The 20089-nt window shown below is 43.1% G+C and overlaps 1 protein-coding gene across 4 annotated transcripts in view; it reads left to right on the top strand.

Moving 5' to 3' along the window:
- The window catches only part of MTCL2 (microtubule crosslinking factor 2), a 90528-nt gene that overhangs the window by 38807 nt on the left and 31632 nt on the right, over positions 1-20089 (top strand). For all 4 annotated transcript variants that reach the window (XM_079978834.1, XM_079978835.1, XM_079978836.1 and 1 more), the window contains exon 4: positions 12845-12907. In XM_079978834.1, coding sequence (XP_079834960.1) covers positions 12845-12907 — 63 coding nt within the window. The remainder of the gene's footprint in view (positions 1-12844; positions 12908-20089) is intronic.

Here is a 20089-nt window from a genome sequence, read left to right as displayed (position 1 = left end):
TCAAGTTGCTTGCTTGTTAAGGCTCCCTAAGGCTGTTTCTCCAAATTTGCACACATCTACTGGTACAGTACAAAGATCTGTATCTTTGGCTTCCCCCCTTTTCTTTTATTTCTCTCCTTAATACACTTTCAATGGGCCATTTCATGTGGAGCACATTACAGTAATCTAATGTTAGTGTGACCAAGGCATGTGTAGCTGATCTCCAGGAAAGGGCTGGGGCACTAGCCAAAGATGTACAAAGTTGCTGCAGTGGCTATCTGTGAGTGCCTAGGACAGGGGTATTTTGTGTTTCTTCCAGCCTTAGAGTCACATTTTCTAACAGGCAATCTTCTGGGGCCACATTACCAGTGATGAAAAGAGGCAGAAGTGAGTGGAGCAACATAGGTGATGCTTACCCCTGGGTTTACATTCCAGCTAAATGTCCTATGGGCAATGCCAGATGAAGGAGCACCCTCAAACTCTGATCCTGACTCTTCAAGCAGAGTGCAACTCCATTCAGAATGGGCTGTACACCTAATCCTGAACTAGTCTTCCTATTAAACAACAGCACTTCCATCTTGTCCGGATAACACATTTGCTCACATCCAGCCTGCAACTACGCTCAAACAGCATTTCAGAACTTCTACCACCTCCCTGGTATCTGCTGAAAAAGTGAGATGCTGATGGCACCCAACCCCAAATCCACAGACAACTCTGCTAGTGTTTTAATGTGGATATTAAACAGCAACAGAAGCAAAAGGAAGCCTCAAGGAACACCATAGGCTAGTGGCGATGCAGCCAAGAGTCAGTTCTCCAGCATCATGTTCTGGGAACTGTCCTCCAGATAAGAGCGGTACCATATCCCCTAGTTGCATCCTAGCCAGATGATTGAAGCTGAGGTTCTTTAGGGAGGGAGGGCTTCTCTTGAACTCTACATTATGAATCATTGGAATTGAATGGAAGCTGTAATTTCAATTCTGGGAAATCAAATGCAAGCAGTAAAAGAGAACTACGTATAGTCAACCTTTCCTACAAAGTCGAGGAAGAACAAAGCAAAATGGAGTATTGACCTGTGGTTGATGGTGATCAATAGCTTTAGGCTAGCCATTTAAAACACATTGTGGTCTTATCTTTTTCATGTCTGCCCTTTGGGTTCTTGTGTTTGCTGCTAGCAGCTGGAATGTGCCATATCCTTGCTTCCTCTAAGAGAAACTATGTATAGTTTAGGCACTTCTCATATCCATTTGATGACTTGCAGTCAAATGGGGTCATGGAAGTGTAGATGAATGGATCTCAGCCTACTAACGATTTCCTTGGCATCAGGTTCTGTTTCTGGTCTCTCAACATAACGGTCTTCTGGTACCACTATGCTGTATACTTCTAATGATGCTGTATTTAGGCACTTCACTGCAGGAAAGTGGCAGTGTAACATAAAATAGTTGGGGCTTGCTGAAGTGCTAGGTAGCAAAGCTGACAAAACATGCATGTTCAATAGCTCCCTACAGGATTATCTTAAGGGAGAGCAACCAGTTCTTGGTGCTTACAAGGTTGCCAAAAATGTGGTGTAGAATGGAACTGTGTGTGAGGTCAGGGCAGTAGGCCAAAAGGAATCTGGTTTCCAGTTGCAGTCACAGCAAGAGTTAAGTGTCTGCAACATGGAATTACCCTAGTTGGAGTCAGGCCAGGCAAACTCCCTTGCTTTTACTATCCTGATTCATTCTGCATTAAAAAATACAATGACCAGGTTTTTTAGCCCAAAGTTGACATACCTTGGTATTACCTTTTTTCTATAAAACTAAACCCTTCCGGAGCAGTACTCAGTTGCTCTTGCAGTGCTGTTTCTGTGTGAACTTAAATCTTCTAGCAAATAAAACTAACACATAGCAAATGCCCAGCCAGCCCTTCTGCATGTTGTAGGCTTTGATCCACTGGATCAAAGAGCATCTTTGAATCATTGCAATTGGGAAAAACCCAATGGCTAAAATGTTTTGATTTGAAAGACAGTTAAATTGATCTATTAATCTGCTCCTTGGTGATACCTGATGGGTGCTTATTTTTATATGTTTTATTACAGATATTGTGTGTGTGTGTGTGTGAGAGAGAGAGAGAGAGAGAGAGAAATTCTATTTTCCCTCCCTGAACTGTGAACTGCCCTAAGACCTGTGGGTATAGGGCAGTATATAAATTTTAATAATAATAATAATAATAATAATAATAATAATAATAATAATAATAGTTCTTTGCCCTGACTTAGAATTGCTGCTAGTGGGCAGTTTGGTTCTACTGCGGCATCTTGCCTTCTCTCAGTCTTCAATTCTCTTTGCAGATACATGGGGGTTTGTCCCTAATCATGTGAATGGCTAACAGACTTGCAACAGGCTCTTATTGACAGTTTCCAATATGCAATTATAAATGTGGGTATGAAGAAAGGCTGGTGTGTGCATAGGGAACACACAGCCGTTTCCTTGACCACAGCCATGGTGACAGGCTGCTGGAACCCCTTTCCTACACTTTAAATTTTTTATTCCTGAAGTTCTGTATCCACTTGCACAGCTGTATGGAGAAATGTTAGTGGGTGCAAGAGGACCTGCAAATCCCTGCAGTGATGCCTAGGACAAATTTCAGAACAGAGCAAATGGCCGCAAGGGCAGCTTAGAAGCCTCAGCCCTCCGTAACAATATTGGATAGGACTTGCAGCTTTTCTCTTTGCCTATTGTTCTCTAGGCAGCCTGTCTGCCCATCCACACAGCAGGCAGTACTAATGGGCATGAGATTGGTTTCTGAGCAGTCTGTGTGCATGATCTGAATAGCAAGTGAAAAGAAGTGCAGTAGCTGTCAGTGTGAGATGGGTGATGAAGGCGAGGAGAGGGTTGTCCTGTGGCCAGCATGCCAGACTGGAGTCACATGATGTGTGTACACAGAAACCCGAACAGTTGGTGTTGCATACAGATGACTTGGATGGTGTGTGTGTACACAAACACACACACAGAGGGAGGGAGGGAGAGAGTGTAGTAGCAGCTTCATTGTGAAAGTGAAGGACTGGAACACATTGCAGCCCAGTTTTTCTTTCTGCTGCCATGCCTTCCTCTTCTTCCACCCCTGGAATATATCTTGAAAAATGAGAATAGAACTTGTTGGCTTTCTGGATCACGTTGGAAAGCTCTTCAGTAGGTTCCCCAAGGCACTGCTATAGCTCTGGAATGGTGTGCGGTCTTGTTTAAAAAGCATCTGATGTGAACGGGATCTGTTCCGGAGCCCCGTTCGCACCCTGAACAGAACATAAGATGCGACTGCGCGGGTCGCGTTTTGCCGCTTCCACACATGCGCGTGACGTCATTTTGACCGTGTGCGCATGCGCAAGAGGCGAAACCCGGAAGTAACACACACTGTTACTTCCGGGTCGCCGCGGAGCGCAGCCCGAAAATACTTATCCTGAAGTGTATTTATCCCAAGGTATGACTGTACAGTGGTGCCCCGCAAGACGAATGCCTCGCAAGACGAAAAACTCGCTAGATGAAAGAGTTTTCCGTCTCTTGAGGTGCTTCGCAAGACGAATTTCCCTATGGGCTTGCTTCGCAAGATGAAACGTCTTGCGAGTTCTTGCGAGTTTTTTCCCTTTCCCCCCCTTTTTCTAAGCCGCTAATAGCGCTAATCCGCTAAGCCGCTAATAGCCGTGCTTCGCAAGACGAAAAAACCGCAAGACAAAGAGACTCGCGGAATGGATTAATTTCGTCTTGCAAGGCACCACTGTACTCCTAAGCATTGTGGCTGAAGCAAAGCCAGGAAACTGGAAGAGCAAGGCAAGTGTAGGAAGATCTCAAAATCCAAATTGCTGCTGAACGTCTGATGCCTCCTTAGGATCAGGTGGAGTAAAGTGGAGCTTTATAATGCTGCTGGGCTTTCGCCGGAGTGTTGTGTTAAGTTTCATACTTCTTAGTTAGCAGCCACAATGCTAGGAGTATTATATCCCACATTGAGAATTTATATCTTGGAGAGAAGGCTATTGATTCTGTGGCATTCCGGAGCAGAACTGTATATCTTGCACCATTAGAATCCATTTTGTATTCTAGGATGAGTGTTCCATAGTTGACAGACCAGGATGCTGCTAATACCCATTTCCCCCACAGAGCTCCATTTTTGTAAGGATGTGCTGGTGCTGTGGATGAATTGCATTTTCCCGCCTGCTGTTGGTTAGCACCTTTTAACCATGTATTTACAGTTCTGTGTCTTGTCAACTGCTTCCTTGTGTGCACATGCTGGGATTGCATCTGGGGGTTGAAAGCAGTTGATTCTGAAACCGTTCATTCTGAATTACCAGTGTCTGTGCAGGCAAAATTGTAAGTCTCTATGCTCCATCTAGATCCTTTCCCCACCTTCACTTCCTAAACCCCCAAATTTATGAAAGGCAGTGCTTTTGTCTAAGACAGGGGTCAGCAAACTTTTTCAGCAGGGGGCTGGTCCACTGTCCCTCAGACCTTGTGGGGGGCCAGACTATATTTTGAAAAAAATAATGAACGAATTTCTATGCCCCACAAATAATGTTTTAAATAAAAGGGCACATTCTACTCATGTAAAAACACCAAGCAGGCCCCACAAATAACCCAGAGATGCATTTTAAATAAAAGGACACATTATGTTCATGTAAAAATACTGATTCTTGGACCATTCGCGGGCTGGATTTAGAAGGCGATTGGGCCTGATCCAGCTCTCGGGCCTTAGTTTGCCTACCCATGGTCTAAGACAGCCTTTCTCAAACTGTGGATCCCCAAATGGTGTTGAACTACAACTCCCATCACCCCTAGCTAGCAAGGCCAGAGTTCAGGGATGATGGCAGTTGTAGTCCAACAACATCTGGGACCCACAGGTTGAGAACTGCTGGTCTAAGTGGTGGCCAACTAGCTGTCTCCATTGGCTCCAACCAGCTGTGCAGCTGTCTCCATTGACTACATATTTCATTGTTATTAATTCACTGTAAGACTAGCTCTATATAAGTTGGGTTTCGCACTCAAGAACTGGCACCTCCTGGGAAGACGAAGAGATTACTTTGCATCATCTAGTTGCTATGTCTTTCAATGGAGGGAGAAGGGAGCCGATCCCTAGCCTGCTGGGGACTTGGCAGGATTCAAGCCCAAGCACCAATTTCACCTTCTGTTTTCTTCCTTGCCAAGAGGCATTTGACTTAATATCTAATCACAGAATCCCTGTTTTGCAAAACAAACAAACAAACAAACAAACAAACAAACAGACAGACAGACAGACAAACAAACAATGCTTTTTATTAGTTTCGTTAGATATTACAAGTATTTAATTCATCTTCAAAACAACACAAGATACACAAAATACACAGAAAAAAGATCATGAAGAAACGCCCATACTTAATGAAAATCTTCAACACCATATGTCTTCAGGATCTTAAATCTTGACTAAATAGTCTTCTACTTTTTACAGGTGACTTCCATCTACCTCGGGGGACGCAGGTGGCGCTGTGGGTTAAAGCCTCAGCGCCTAGGACTTGCCGATCGAAAGGTCGGCGGTTCGAATCCCTGCGGCGGGGTGCGCTCCCGCTGCTCGGTCCCAGCGCCTGCCAACCTAGCAGTTCGAAAGCACCTCCGGGTGCAAGTAGATAAATAGGGACCGCTTACCAGCGGGAAGGTAAACGGCGTTTCCGTGTGCGGCTCTGGCTCTGGCCAGAGCAGCGATGTCACGCTGGCCACGTGACCCGGAAGTGTCTCCGGACAGCGCTGGCCCCTGGCCTCTTAAGTGAGATGGGCGCACAACCCCAGAGTCTGTCAAGACTGGCCCGTACGGGCAGGGGTACCTTTACCTTTTACCTTCCATCTACCTCACTGCGGGTCTTTCCCCCCCTTTTTTTCTCCCCCTCCCCTTTTACTGTGTTCTTTATCATAATCTATGTTATATCCAATACATTATTTATTAATCATGTAATCTGCGAAAATTAATCCAAGCATACTAAAGATTTTAGTTGGGAACAATGTTTTTTAAAATACACTCACATTCCTTTATAAACTTTTGGTTTGTTTGATTGTTTCTGTCATTTTTGCAAGTTCCAAATAATCAAACAATTTTATCTGCCATTCCTCCTTCGTTGGTGTTTTCTCTCCCTTCCAATGTTTGGCGATCAACATTCTCACTGCTGTTGTTCTTTCCAAAAAACTGGGTATACTTTCTCCTGGATTTTCTGCAGCTACTATGTTTTGCCATTTTTCAGTGACCTGCCACAATATGCAGCTGTCCCAAGATTCTTGTGTGTCATCTGAAACAAGTTCATTAAGACATAAGCAGCCCCCTCCACATATGTATTGCATGAAGGGGTCAGTTTGTCATATTTTTATCAACTTGACCAAAGGTTGATTATTTATTTGGGTAGGCTCCCTTTTAAATCTTTGCAAACCTGTTACTTTTTAATGCATTCCTTTTTCGGTGGGCAGGTAAGGCAGCTTCCTTTTTCAAATGCTGGTCGTGGGAGCCCCTTCTTCCAGGCTTAGGGACTCAGCATTGAATCGCAGCACAAATATTTGGGTGATGGCAGTCGATGAAATCCAGCTGGCTTCCCGGAAGATATTCACACCTTTCAGCAGCCTATTTATACCATCATCCTTGGCAATGGTTCCAAGTGCACCACCGTTCTAGTCTGCTCTAAGAAGAAACCAGCTAGGTGCAAACTTGGAGCAGTTGCATTTCTTCAATACATGTTTGAGGTGGAGACTCCGGAGAACAATCAGTTTAGGGTCTATTGCCTGCGGTGCAGCTTCAGTTATCCCATCCATTGTCTTTTGCTGTTGCCTGTTAACCTACAGAATGACGCTCAGGCATGCACATAGTTGTCAACGTTTCCCTTTTTAAAAGGGAAATCCCCTTATTCCAAATAGGATTCCTTGCAAGAAAAGGGAAAAGTTGACAGCTATGGGCATGCACAAACTACCTCTGGAAGGCTTCTGAGCAGTGGGAGGGGGCTTGCTCCTAAGGGGATTATGTGCTGATTATTCTCCAGCTGGAGGGACCGTCTCTGATAATTGGATAAGTGTTGGAAAGGCCAATTAATTGTCACGTGCACTGTTTGCACCTGTGGCTTCATTTGTCTTGCAGGGGGGAGGGATTCAGAAAGACTTGTTTATGCTGGAGCCTGGAGGGGTCTGAAAGGGAGCTTATGTGTGTGTCTGGTTGCATCAACATGGTAGCAGTCACATTTAATCACATTTGTTAGCTTTTGCTATCGAATGTGCACAAATTGCAGCAAAAAGGGGGGGGGGCACTGAAAACAGCAGGGCAGCCAAAGCAGTTATAAAACCAGCCAGATCCAGTCTGGCTTATGTTGGTGGCAGCCAACTCGGCAGCGCGATGCTGGTCATGGGAATTACTTGTTGTGATGACAGAGTGACCATAACTATTATATTGTCCTGCACTGCTGATGCAGCATGTCCATCAACAGGAAGTTCCCCTGGAAAAATGGGGGGGGGCATTTCCTTTTCTTACACCCCTCACTCATTGTGGAAAACCAGCTATTTGCTCTGCACTTGTACATATTCTGTGATAAAACAAACATTGGACTCCTGACTCATAGTGAGCAATGTCCTGTGCAAAAAACCCCCAACTTCATTCTGCAATTTGTTTTGCGTTTTGCACATTTCTTACTTTTTTATTTTTTAAAAATTGCATCCTTGCACATGATCACTTGTTTGCATCATTGTGTTTTTGGTAATCATGGTGAAGGTCATTAAAGACACCCCCCCCCCGACCACTGGAAATCCTCTGACCCCTTCTTCTGCTACCCTGTGCATTATTCGTACACTCTTCAGCTTTTTAAGAGCTAGGTATTCAGAATGCTGGGTCCTTTGTCCAATAAATAAACCATAAAAACATGCATTTATTTATTGCTTATTTCATATAATTTATACACCGCTGGTTGTAAAAAACCAAAACACTCAAGGCAGTTTACAGAAAAATATGACCACTGCATAATTACAGAATACCTGTGGCTCTGAGTGGAGACCACCAGAATGGGTTGCCATAGTCTGTGGAGGTTGGAAGTGCTAAAACACTGCAAGGAATACTAGACTACTGCAGAAGGGACCCCCCAAAGCTGTCTGTCCGGCAAACAGAGCCAGCTAGCCTCTATCTCACAGGCAGCTTGCAGGGTGTGTGTTCTTGGCCTTGGTGAAATTCATCACTGGCTTGTTCTTTTTTTGGCTTGTGTGGAAGGGTGGGAGCTGGAATGGCTGTCTCACCAACCTCATCAGGGATCATTTACTGCTGTTGTGCAAATGTGTTGGATTTCTACTGGAGATGGGATCAAGCAGCACCGTTCGGGTGCTGCTGTCTCCATATCCCTCCCTTGGACCTCCAGCTTGCTGTCTAGGGTGTGCCAAGCCACTGAGCGAAGCTGTGGCTTTTGAAGAATAGGTTTGTCCTTAATAGGAGTGGCCTGGATCTCTGAGCGTTGGCACAAGCAGCAGCTCACATTTCACAGCTGCATTTCTTGGCTATGGAGCTGTAGCACCAGCTTTTGAATATTTTTGGCTCACTATATGTGGACAGAACGGCGTCCAAGGGGCATCATTCTGACCTGTGTTATGACTTTTATTGATGCGTATCTCCCTGCTTGGTTTACTGAACACTTTGTGGGAGTATTAGAGGGTGGGAGCAGCAGACCAGCTTTTCATTATAGTGAGCTTTTTAATAGCACTGGCTGCATTCCGTCTCTCCTGCAGAGTGAGGAGGTGCTTGTTAGGAGGCAGAAGAGAGCCATAAATTAGGCAAGGAGAAACCTTTTATTGGCAAGTATTTACAAGATTTGGAGCTTCAAAAGCTGGCCCAGCAAAAAGCTATCATCTTACCTAGTAATAGAATAAATTTGAGGGCATCAGATGTCTTATAAGGAGAGCCGTGCTGGATCAGGCCAATGACCTATTTAGTTTAGCATCCTGTTCTCACAGTGGTTAACCAGGTGCCTGTGGAAAATCTGCAAGAAGGAATGGAGCAGAGCAGCACTCTTCCCGCTACTGATTCCTAGTGACTTGGCATCCACAGACATGCCTCCAACAGCAGAGTTAGAAGATAGCCATAGTGGCTAACAGTCATTGATAGCCCTATTCTCCATGGCATTATAATCCTAATCAAAACCACAGCAAATTTGTGTTTTATTTCAGACTTGCTGGTGGGGGGATGAGGCTTGGTGATGGCAGCATACCTCTTTCTGCCCAATGAATCCCTGGCTGAGCTGGAATTTAAGCCCAGGTCTCCACACTCCCAAGACAAATGAGGTGGCCAAAGCTTCACAATCTGTCCTTCTAGTGAGCACTCAGGGCTGATTTCCTTAAGTATGGATAGGTTTGATCTACTTGCAGTCCATGGGACTCTCAAGAGTCTCCTCCAGCACCATAATTCAAAAGCACCAATTATTCGGCAATCAGCCTTCTTTATGATCCAGCTCTCACTTCCATACATCACTACTGGGAAACCATAGCTTTAACTATATGGACCTTTGTTGGCCAGGTGATTCTCTGCTTTTTAAGATGCTGTCTAGGTTTGTCATTGCCCTTCTCCCAAGAAGCAGGCGTCTTTTAATTTTGTGGCTGCTGTCACCATCTGCAGTGATCATGGAGCCCAAGAAAGTCAAATCTCTCACTGCCTCCATTTCTTCCCCTTCTATTTGCCAGGAGGTGATGGGCCCAGTGGCCATGATCTTCCTTTTTTTGACGTTGAGCTTCAGACCATTAGGGCTTATTTTTGAGTAGACCTTGTTAGGATTGTTCTGTCATCTGTTATGAGGATGCCAGGGCTGGGCTGTGGGCACCAGTGTGAGGGCAAGTCAAGTAAGAAGCCATAGACATAGAGCAAGTCAGAAGTCAGGACTGAAGAACAACTGAAGGAATGTGCTATTTGTCTCCAGTTCTTTTCCAAAAAGGCTGCAACCTCTGAGTCCAGTGGTTCACCATATGGGGCAGCCACCCTACACATCCTAGCAGCTCCTGACAAAAGGAGGGAGAGGAAGTTCTGAATCAAGCACAGCCAATTTCTAAAGCCACTTTAAAATTGCATGATCCTTGTTCCTTCAGAATCTGAACATACATGTTATCTTGCTGAATCAGACAAAGGCAGGGTATGAAGGCAAGCAGCTCTGCCGTTGTTTATTCCCAGCATTGGATAATCAGAGGAATTCTGAACATTCAGCAACCCAGTGTGCCCCCTGCTACTTGCTTGGCACAGAATAATGATAGCTTTCATCACTGGATGTTACCAATTCCTATACAACATAATGCGAACACAACAGTTGGGTTCTAAATTGATGGCTTCATTGTCGTCTCCCCAATTCAGTGTTCTACTGGGAGAGTGAATAGAATCTCTCAATACTTCTACCTATTGTTTTGTTGGAAGACTTAAAATATAGGAATATTTAAATGTTATGAATCTGGTTTGTTAACTGTACCTGGCGAATAAGGCATTCCAATGATTACTAGGCTACTGGGGCATTAATTCAACCCCCCCCCCCAAAAAAAAGTGGTTTAAAGTGCAAATAGAAGGGAGGAGACCCTAGTTTGTGGGGAGCATAGTGACTTGGAAATATAAGGTTATAATCAGCTGCTTGCTTTTTGTCTGAGCCTTGCAAAGGTGGTTTTTCTGTAAAGCTTCAGCCAAGGTGATTAAGATGTAATCTTTTTTTTCATTGGACCTTGTGCTGTTATTCTTTTTTCCAACTTGAAAGCACATGTCTTGACTATGAATAGCCAGGCTGTGCCCATATGATCAAGAATCTTCAAAGCTTTCTAGCCCTTTATAAATAAATCTCGACCTTTGATATCTCAGATATGGCACCTTATTCTCTACAGTGCTTTCCTTTCCTTTGTGTTTGTATGTAGGATGTGTTTCTGCTGCTCTCCAAATGTCAGACGACACCACTTAGCTATAGAGATGTGTCGATTCCCATACGAAGTGGCTTCTATTTTCCAATTTTGTCAGGAAAGCTAGAGTCATTTGTGTATTCTGCTCTTTGCACACAGGAATTGTGCCTGCCCAGATCAAAATGAGAGTTTTCAACAAAAGTCATGCACAGATTTTCAAGAGCCTTAATTATCACTTGGGAATATCCCACCCACCCTCATCCGCTGGCTTCTATTAATGCATAGCAAACCTGAATACAAGTTGTGACATTTAAAGCTGGAAAAGCAAGCACCCAAGGTTGGATTAAGGTGATGGGGAAGACCCAGGTGCAGTTTTCAGAAAGGGTCCCTCCCCATCCCTCAAAGGAGTGCAGGAACTTAAAAAAACCCCAAAACCCATATTGAATTAAAATCATTTGTTAGTTTTATTATACATATTTGTATACCACAACAGACAGAGGTGGCAAGGCAGACAGTGAGTGCAATAGCAGTGAGTAAATGGAGGCAAGAAGGCCCCTTGCAGACAGACATAGGCTCTGGTGCAATTGTTCCACTTCTACCATTATGGTCCAGCCCTGTGGTCCACACTTACTCCAGTTTATGCAGAAGGCATGCTATGCTTGCCTACTCCAGATGCCAGTCCAAACTTCCTTAAAACTAGATTCAGATTAAATGTTGTTGCGATGTGACTGGTGATTGTTAATAATGAGATATACACTGCATTACCATGCTTTTCTGTCGCATGGCCATTTTCTTCACTGGCCCACCCTCACTGGGCTCCATTGAAAGTGGCAAGCTCAAGAAAAGGCTTCTCAGCTTCACTCCTCCTGCTTGGGTTCTCATGAAATGCTCAAAGTTTAGTGAAACCCTGCCAGTCTTAGGAAATGTCTTGTCAGATTCCTTTTTAAAAGTTAAGTACTACAGTGGTACCTTGGTTTTCGAACGTAATCCGTTCTTGAAGACCGAGTTCTGAAACTTTCGAAAACCGAAAACTCAACAGCCGACAGCTAGGCCTCAGGATCTCGCACCCGGCGAAAGCCGCGTGGCATGTTTGACTTCTGAGGTGCATTCAAAACTGAAATGTTCATCAACGGAGATGTTCGAAAACCGAAGTACCACTGTATTATGCATACTATTGCTGTTGGGCAGAAATACTCTCTTTTTTTTTAAGGGTGGGGAAGTGGAATCTCAGACTGTTATGGACTCCAGCCATGTCAGTTTCAACAGAAGTTTGTGGGTGAAGGATAATGCCCCGACTCACGGTGATAGAAAAGGAGGAGGAATATGTTAAGGACTTGTGCCTGTTAATAGCGCCTCAGCTCATTTTCTAGTTTTTTTAATTCCATTTTTGTGTGTGCTGAAAGATTATTACGAAGTTAATATCTGAGACATTACAATTTAATACAGCGCCATTAATTTTGTTGCTAAATTATATGTGTCATTCAATAAATACAAAACATACAGAATTAAACTTGTATATGATTCTGGGAGTAAAAATGTAGAATGCTAAAAAAAAAAAAAAAGAAACCCCCTAAAAGTACTCCCAGCTGGTGACTGGATCAACAAACTTTAGGAGTTGGCTTTAATGTCAAAATACTATATAAGTTCAAGAGAAATGGGCCTCAAATAGAATAAATTTGTAGAAATGCAGACTCTTTCTATAACATATTGCTTGGTATGGTTTTGATAAGTCCTGAAGAACAAAGAAATATATGGGTTGTAATAAAAGACAATATGGTAGGATATAGAAAGAGTGATGAAGTTATGAAAATAAATACTTTTATTAAATTTCCATATAATTCACAATATTTCATTAATGAAGGGCTCATATTACTTAAACGCATTGCCTCTTTAACAGATTCATCACTTAAAAAATAATTTTGATCAATGTGTGCAACGTATTGTGAAACTTTGCTGGGAATAAATTCAGTAAATAACTATCCTTTGCATTACCTCTTCTGTTTCAGAATTCTCTGAAGAAAAGAGGATCACGTTCTCTTGGGAAGACAGACAAGAAGTCATCTGTCCAGGTACCTAACACCTTCCTGCAAAGCAGCTTGCAAAATGCGCTTGCCATAAGGGCTGAACTGCTGGCCACTCGTGTAGTTGCTTCACCTTGTACCGGAGGACGACATTCTCTTTCTCTTAACCCCATCAAGGGAGAACCTGCAGCTCACTGGTAGAGCAACACACTTTGCATAAAGAGCGTCCCAAGTTCCATCCCTGGCAACTCCAGTGAAAAGGAACTTTGCTAGCAGGGCTGAGAATGATCATAACCTGGAGAGCCACAGCTAGTCTGAGTAATACACCAGTAGGTAATGGTCTATGTGCAACAGTGAGCTGACTTAGCATCTGGCTACTTCAAAATGTACATTTGGGTTGGTCTTCAATTCTTGAGGAACAGATATGTGGAATGTGTTTGCCTTAGGAAATGCATTTGCCTTAGTTGTCTTAACACCAGCTGTTGGAATGTATCTCCCTGGACTAGGTATATTCAGCTTATTGTGTACATGACCTGGCATGGGGAGCCAGCCCTATTCCCCCTAGCAAGAAAGCTGTGCAAAATTCTTTTTTCAAGATAAGAAGGGGATAGAACTGACCATTGCCCCTAATTATTTTCTCACCATAGAGGCCTGGATAGTGGACCCACCATGCTAGTATGCAGTGCAAGTTCGGGATCTGTTATTTTTTATTTTGTAGGCAAGCAAAGCAGAGAGACCTGCCTTGTTTCTCTTGCAAAGGATGCCACTTTTAGCAGTTAGGTTTCAAGCAGAGATGTGCGCTATAAGAGGAATAGGCAACAGGCCTTCAAATTTTCAAATGTTCCAGCATGTCCACTTGCTTCGGCATATTTACCAGTTGCAACATGCTCTGGCAAATAAATATTTTTACTTTCTGAAAAGTGAAAGGTTATCCCATATGCCCTCAAGTGCAGCTGGTACCATGATGCAAAGGATAAAAGCTGATGTTGTAACTGTGCACCAGTGGCATTTTTGTTTCTGTGATTATGCAATTTGTTTTTTTTATATGGAAAGGTACTGACCACATTTTAATCAGGTAGAAGAACAGGCTGGCAATTTTTATTTTTATTTTAAAATTGCCTTTGCATTCGATTCTTGGATTCTAGTGGTTAAATGCTCTGCATTGCGTTGGTTGACCCTGAGTAGCAGTGGAATATCTGGAATACATTATCCAGATCCCCTGTAATAATGCCAGGGGGGTGGCATTAGAAAGAAGCAGTGATGCAAAGGAAATAGCTTGGTGACAGAAGAAAACAAAGCTGGAATGAATTCCAGTCCACTGCGTTGCATTGGTAATTTTTAAATTGAGTTCCTGCCCCTCTCGAAGCCCCAATTGAAACCAAAATTAAAATTGTATTCAGAATACAACCATTTGTTACACAGATAGCTGGGGGAAATGCGCATGGTTCTGCTAAAACTTCGCACCTTCCTCATTTTGGCCAGTTAGCAGTGATCTGGCAAGTATAGAAGAAGAAGAGTTTGGACTTGATATCCTGCTTTATCACTCCCCTTAAGGAGTCTCAAAGCGGCTAACAATCTCCTTTCCCTTCCTCCCCCACAACAAACACTCTGTGAGGTGAGTGGGGCTGAGAGACTTCAAAGAAGTGTGACTGGCCCAAGGTCACCCAGCAGCTGCATGTGGAGGAGCGGAGACACAAACCCGGTTCCCCAGATTACGAGACTACCGCTCTTAATCACTACACCACACTGGCTATTCATGCTTTTGTCCAGATACCTTTAAGGAACAATAGCACCTATGCATGCTTATAGCACATGATAGATTGAAGCAGTGGTAGACTTATAATCTTCGCAGAAATAATTATAGGCATGTCTCCCTCAAATGCTGCTGTAACTAAGACCAAGGTTTGTCCTGTAATATACACTGCAGCTTTATATACCATAAATGTTGATGAAAGGATAGGGTCACAAGCATTAGCCTCCACCACACCCTAGGAAGAGTTCTGAACTGGGTGTGGGTTGATGGGTGAGTTTTATTAATGGTATTTTAGCAGAGCTTAAATATTAGGCAACGCATATGAAGTGCTTTCCATGTGGGAATTTACAGTGTTTGAAGCAGTCCTTTTGAAGATCCTCCATTTGTACAGTTATAAGAAGTACTATCTGAACATCTGGAAAGACGATCTAGTCCGTGTTGCATCAGTGCTTTTCCTTTTCTGACACTTCTATTATCAGGCAAAGAGAATAATTATCTGTAGGGAGGATGTAGCGCCCTAGGAGAAAGTTTATACACTGTAATCTGAGTCTGTTTGAATTCCCAGTCTCCTCACTCTTCCTGAGAGTTCTTAGACTTCCTGTTCACCTATGTTGGTCTGCTGCACTTAAATATATGAATAAGTCTATTATGTACACACACACACACTTTTGCAAGCATGCGCTGCACAACCCCTCTTTTTGGAAAAACATCTAGCTACATATAAATATATGATTTGTGTGAAATGAAAAAGAACCTTAGCAGAAAATTACAAGGTCCACCTACCTTCTCTGTGCAAATGCTTGGTGGTCATATGTTTAATTGGTGGCTCCAGGCTGATAGATTAGCAGTTGTTGAGTACAAGTAAAATATTGTAGCTAAACTTTCTGTGTAGATGTGCTTGGAATTCTATGTCAAAAACATTCTCTTTGGATAAATAACACAAATATGGCCAGTGTTCAAAAATCATCTCCATTTAAATGCTTTATTATGCAGTTTGCCAAATTGCATGTGGTCTGTGTTTCTTTAAATCCGAAAAAGAGGGAAAGGGATGGGAGGCATGAAGAAGTATTGTTGAGGATATGGATATATAGGGAGAGGAGAGTGGAGAATGGGACTGGGTCTGGGATTAAATTTGTGCTTTGTAAGGGTACCATGTCCATTTGACTCATACCTTCTTTTTGGACTCCTGAGTTTTATAGGATATCTTTCATGTTGTTTGTTTTGGATTTTAAATTGTATTGTAAACTTCCTTGAGTTAAATGTTCATGAAGGGTGGGGTAAATAGATCCCGGTAAACAGATAGCAGCTGTTGTTAGAAGGAACAGTTTAATACATATACAACAGGTCTTTTCCTCCCACTACCAAAGAAGCCGTATTCCATGTACAGTCATAATTGTGTAGATTCCTAGATCCCCTGCACTTAATCACCCAATCAGAAGCAAAGTTTTCCATGACTGTTACTGTTTTACTTCCACAGTGCATTCTGGGTCCTTTCAAAAGGGTTTATTCATATGAGGCATTTAAGAGGAGTGAATCAATTCACCTGCTCAAATCTGTATGGCTGAAGGAGGCTACTACTGCTGCTGCTGCTGCTGCTGCTGCTAGTAGTAGTAGTAGTAGTAGTAGTAGTAGTAGTAGTAAAATTCATCATTGCCGGGCAAGCTTCTTGATTTGGTATTAAATCTCCAAACTGGGAGCACTAAAGCTACAATACCCAGATCCATATGGCCTCAGCCTGAAGTCTTCTTGACATTTGAACCCCTTGAGGGATGTTCAAGCATTTGAAAACCAGGCTCCAAAAGCATTAAGTTTTGTAAGTTACTTTGCTGTGCAGGGTTTCCATTGAACCTTGGTGTGGAGGCTGTGCTTAGAATTCCAAAGCAGCATGAATGCTCACTTGCTTGCGTCAAAGGATAAACAGTCACTGTCTTTTCTTCTCTTTCATGTGAGATTTTTCTGTGCCTGGATCTGGTGCAGTGAATTTTTTGCATGCGCAAGGACAACAATGCAGGACATTCTAGAGAGTTAATAATAGCTGCCTTTTTCAACTGTGGCTGATGCAATGTCAGGCCTGACCGTTGCAACTGAATGTTCGCACTGTATTGGCCATCTGGAAAGGAGGCATTGAGTGCCTGGTGGAGAGTTTCTTTTCTGGGGAGGAATTTGTCAGTTTTTTCTCTCCCTCAGTGAGCTATGGAAACAGGAAATGAACTAATTTTATAACCAAACAGTCATTTCTTATGAGGTAATATTCCTTGAGGGGAAAATTCAAATCCTCAGAGTTCCACAGGGAATTTTAGCAAATAAGTCTCCAAACTGTATAGTATTTCCTAACAGTTTGGAGGGCAGGGGTTGTGGGGCGGGGGGGGGGAGGCATTGGGAGATCTGTGAGAGCAGAGCGGGGATTTCTCTCCACCCTTGTCTTTTGCAGGGAAGAGAACAGATTCAACCGTTAGCAATGTGTAGACAGGGCTTTAGTCACAGTTATTTGGCTCTCTTTTGGAATGAGCCAGAAACACACTCCCAACTGTAAAAGCTGACTTCCTCCTTCCCTGCCATGTCATGGGGCCTTTCAAAAGGGAAATGTTTTCCTCTGTTTCAGCACGTTGCTCCGTCTTTGAGGTGAATTCACACATACAAAAACCGTGCCTTGGTTTCATCTGTGGGGTTTATTTAGGAGCAAGCCCTCGTAGAACCTAGAAAGGTCAAAAAGGTTCTGTTTCCTTAACCTTACCCACTTCAACCCGCCCCCAGCGGTCCTACATAATCTTAGAGTTGATTCAAACATGCATTAAAAAATGTATTGAACAGGCTGCCCTGACTTTGCCACTTAGTACTAAATGCATCATGTTTTTTTGTGATCATGTGAACATAAGCATTTGGTGGGAGACTTGAAGATGACGCTAGGCTAGATGGAGAATTAGACACTTTGGAATTTGATCAGCTCTCTTCTGTTTGCTAAATCAGTAACCAATTGCAAGTTGACTCCTTAGAATTTTTTCCTTCTCTTGAAACCTGGAGCATGACTAAACCTTTCCACTACTGAACCTTCACCAAACTGGTTGTTAGTTCTGAAGGGTGCATAGAGCTACCTGATTTTTCTTTTTCTTTGCAGCTAATTGCAGCTTGGAGAGGAAGGATTCCCCTTGGGGAAACAGTTGATGGGCAAAGTGTTAAACTCTCAATTCCCCCACCCCAAGTGCAATTGTCCAAATCCAAATAATTCCCTGTGGCTTATTTTAGGAAAACGAAAAGGCATTGGGAGATCCAATCACAGATCACACACATCATATTTAGTGTGACTCTTGGGGCAATTGCTGAAATCTTAAGGAAAGGAAAATTAAGAAGGGGTAGGAAGAAACTACTGTGTGTTGTAGACAGTGATGGATCAGTTCATTTGCAGTTTGGGGACAGGAGATAATATAATGTTATGGAAAAGGATACATTTTGCTTCAGATCTGCTTCAGATCATCTCTGGTTCTCAAAGTCCTGTACTTTACCCCCTCAGAACCCAATATAGTCCATTAAAAATTAGTAGTACAGCTCTGGAAATATCACATATGCAAAATAGATTATCCAGAATGTGGGTGATTCTGGAGCATTTGAGGCTCATTTATAGTATTTCTCTTTGTATGTATACAATTGTTGCTTTTAATAGCTGATCAATTCTTTAATTTTGGGTGGAGGGTGTATTTCTTTTAGTATTTTGTTGGTGAATATATCAAAGGTATATGTTTAAAATTATTCAGATTGGTCCATCAGACTGACTGTCTCTCCTTCCCTAGCAAACCACCCTCTTCATTCTGGGTTAAGTGCAGAATCTTCATCTGTATAAGATTCAAATTTTCAAAATTATGGGAGAGACAAATCTCTCTTCTCCTGGTGGGAGTGGTGTTCCTTTGGCCAGTGTTCGTCTTAGACAGCTGGGCTCTTTTAAGGATCTGTTTAGAATTGTAGCGCCAAACTCCAAACTAGCAATAAGTTCAGCTGAGCATAGTGGGGCTTTGTTCTGAGCAAACACACATAGGAGTACACAGCATATGCATTTTCACATGATAGTAATATGAGGCAGGGGTAACTGGTGATCTGCTTGGGGAGTGACAAGTCTTCTCCACCCCAATTTTGGAGTTGGGGGACCAATCTTATTCCCCTCTCATCTCCCCTCAGTTATTGAACTTCAGGAAAGACCAAATACTTAAGGAGTTCTGTGACAAGGCTTTCTTTGTTCGGAGCCATACCAATAAAAAACCCCTTGTGTTTGAGCTGGCACTTTTAATCCACAGACAAAATAAGCCTTATTTTATTTTTTCTTGCAAACAGTATCACAGATTATAGATGTAAATTGTACAGCCTAAAAATGCAGTCTTTGTGTGTCAGAGTTTAAGCTAACCTAGAGATGTGCAGCACTGTGGACCCAGGGCAAAGCTGTTCTATTACTAGATTTGTTCATTCTGTTTATATTCTACAGAATGTAGCCCAAAGGACAAGTTTCTAGAAATTGAAAAGTGTGACCATTCTGCCCTTGAGGACTGAAATGGCAAGGGAAAACCATTTTCTATAAACTGTTGCCACTTGTGTCGGAAAGTTCCTGAGGGGGCTACCTTGGGGGCAGAAGGGACCAGATTAGCTAATGCAGGAGTGTCAAATCTTGTATCTGGAATGTCAAATCTTGTATTGTATCTGAAAACAATCAATCTGCAGTGTGTGTAGGAAGGCTCACATGTATATTTCAAAGGTAGTAAAACTAATACCACAGTGTACTTGTGTAAAAGGAACTGGTTCCGTATTGGGCAGGGCTAGCCAACATGGTGCCCTCCTGATGTTCTTGGACTCCAATTCCCTTCAGCCCTAGCTAGCACAACCAGTGGTCAAGGATGATGGGAATTGTAGTCCAGCTACATCTGCCAGGCAACACATAGGCTACCCCTAGCATTTGTTGTTTAGTCGTGTCCGACTCTTCGTGACCCCATGGACCAGAGCATGCCAGGCACTCCTGTCTTCCACTGCCTCCTGCAGTTTGGTCAAACTCATGCTGGTAGCTTTGACAACACTGTCCAATCATCTCATCCTCTGTCGTCCCCTTCTCCTTGTGCCCTCCATCTTTCCCAACATCAGGGTCTTTTCCAGGGAGTCTTCTCTTCTCATGAGGTGGCCAAAGTATTGGAGCCTCAGCTTCACAATCTGTCCTTCTAGTGAGCACTCAGGGCTGATTTCCTTAAGAATGGATAGGTTTGATCTACTTGCAGTCCATGGGACTCTCAAGAGTCTCCTCCAGCACCATAATTGAAAAGCACCAATTCTTCGGCAATCAGCCTTCTTTATGGTCCAGCTCTCACTTCCATACATCACTGCTGGGAAAACCATAGCTTTAACTATACGGACCTTTGTTGGCCAGGTGATGTCTCTGCTTTTTAAGATGCTGTCTAGGTTTGTCATTGCTTTTCTCCCAAGAACCATGGCTTTTCCCAGTATATATT

Source organism: Podarcis cretensis (assembly GCF_951804945.1).
Source record: "Podarcis cretensis genome assembly, chromosome: 6".
NCBI classification, from domain to species: domain Eukaryota; kingdom Metazoa; phylum Chordata; class Lepidosauria; order Squamata; family Lacertidae; genus Podarcis; species Podarcis cretensis.
Note: the sequence above shows the minus strand (reverse complement) of the source record. Positions and strands in the feature narration are given on the sequence as shown.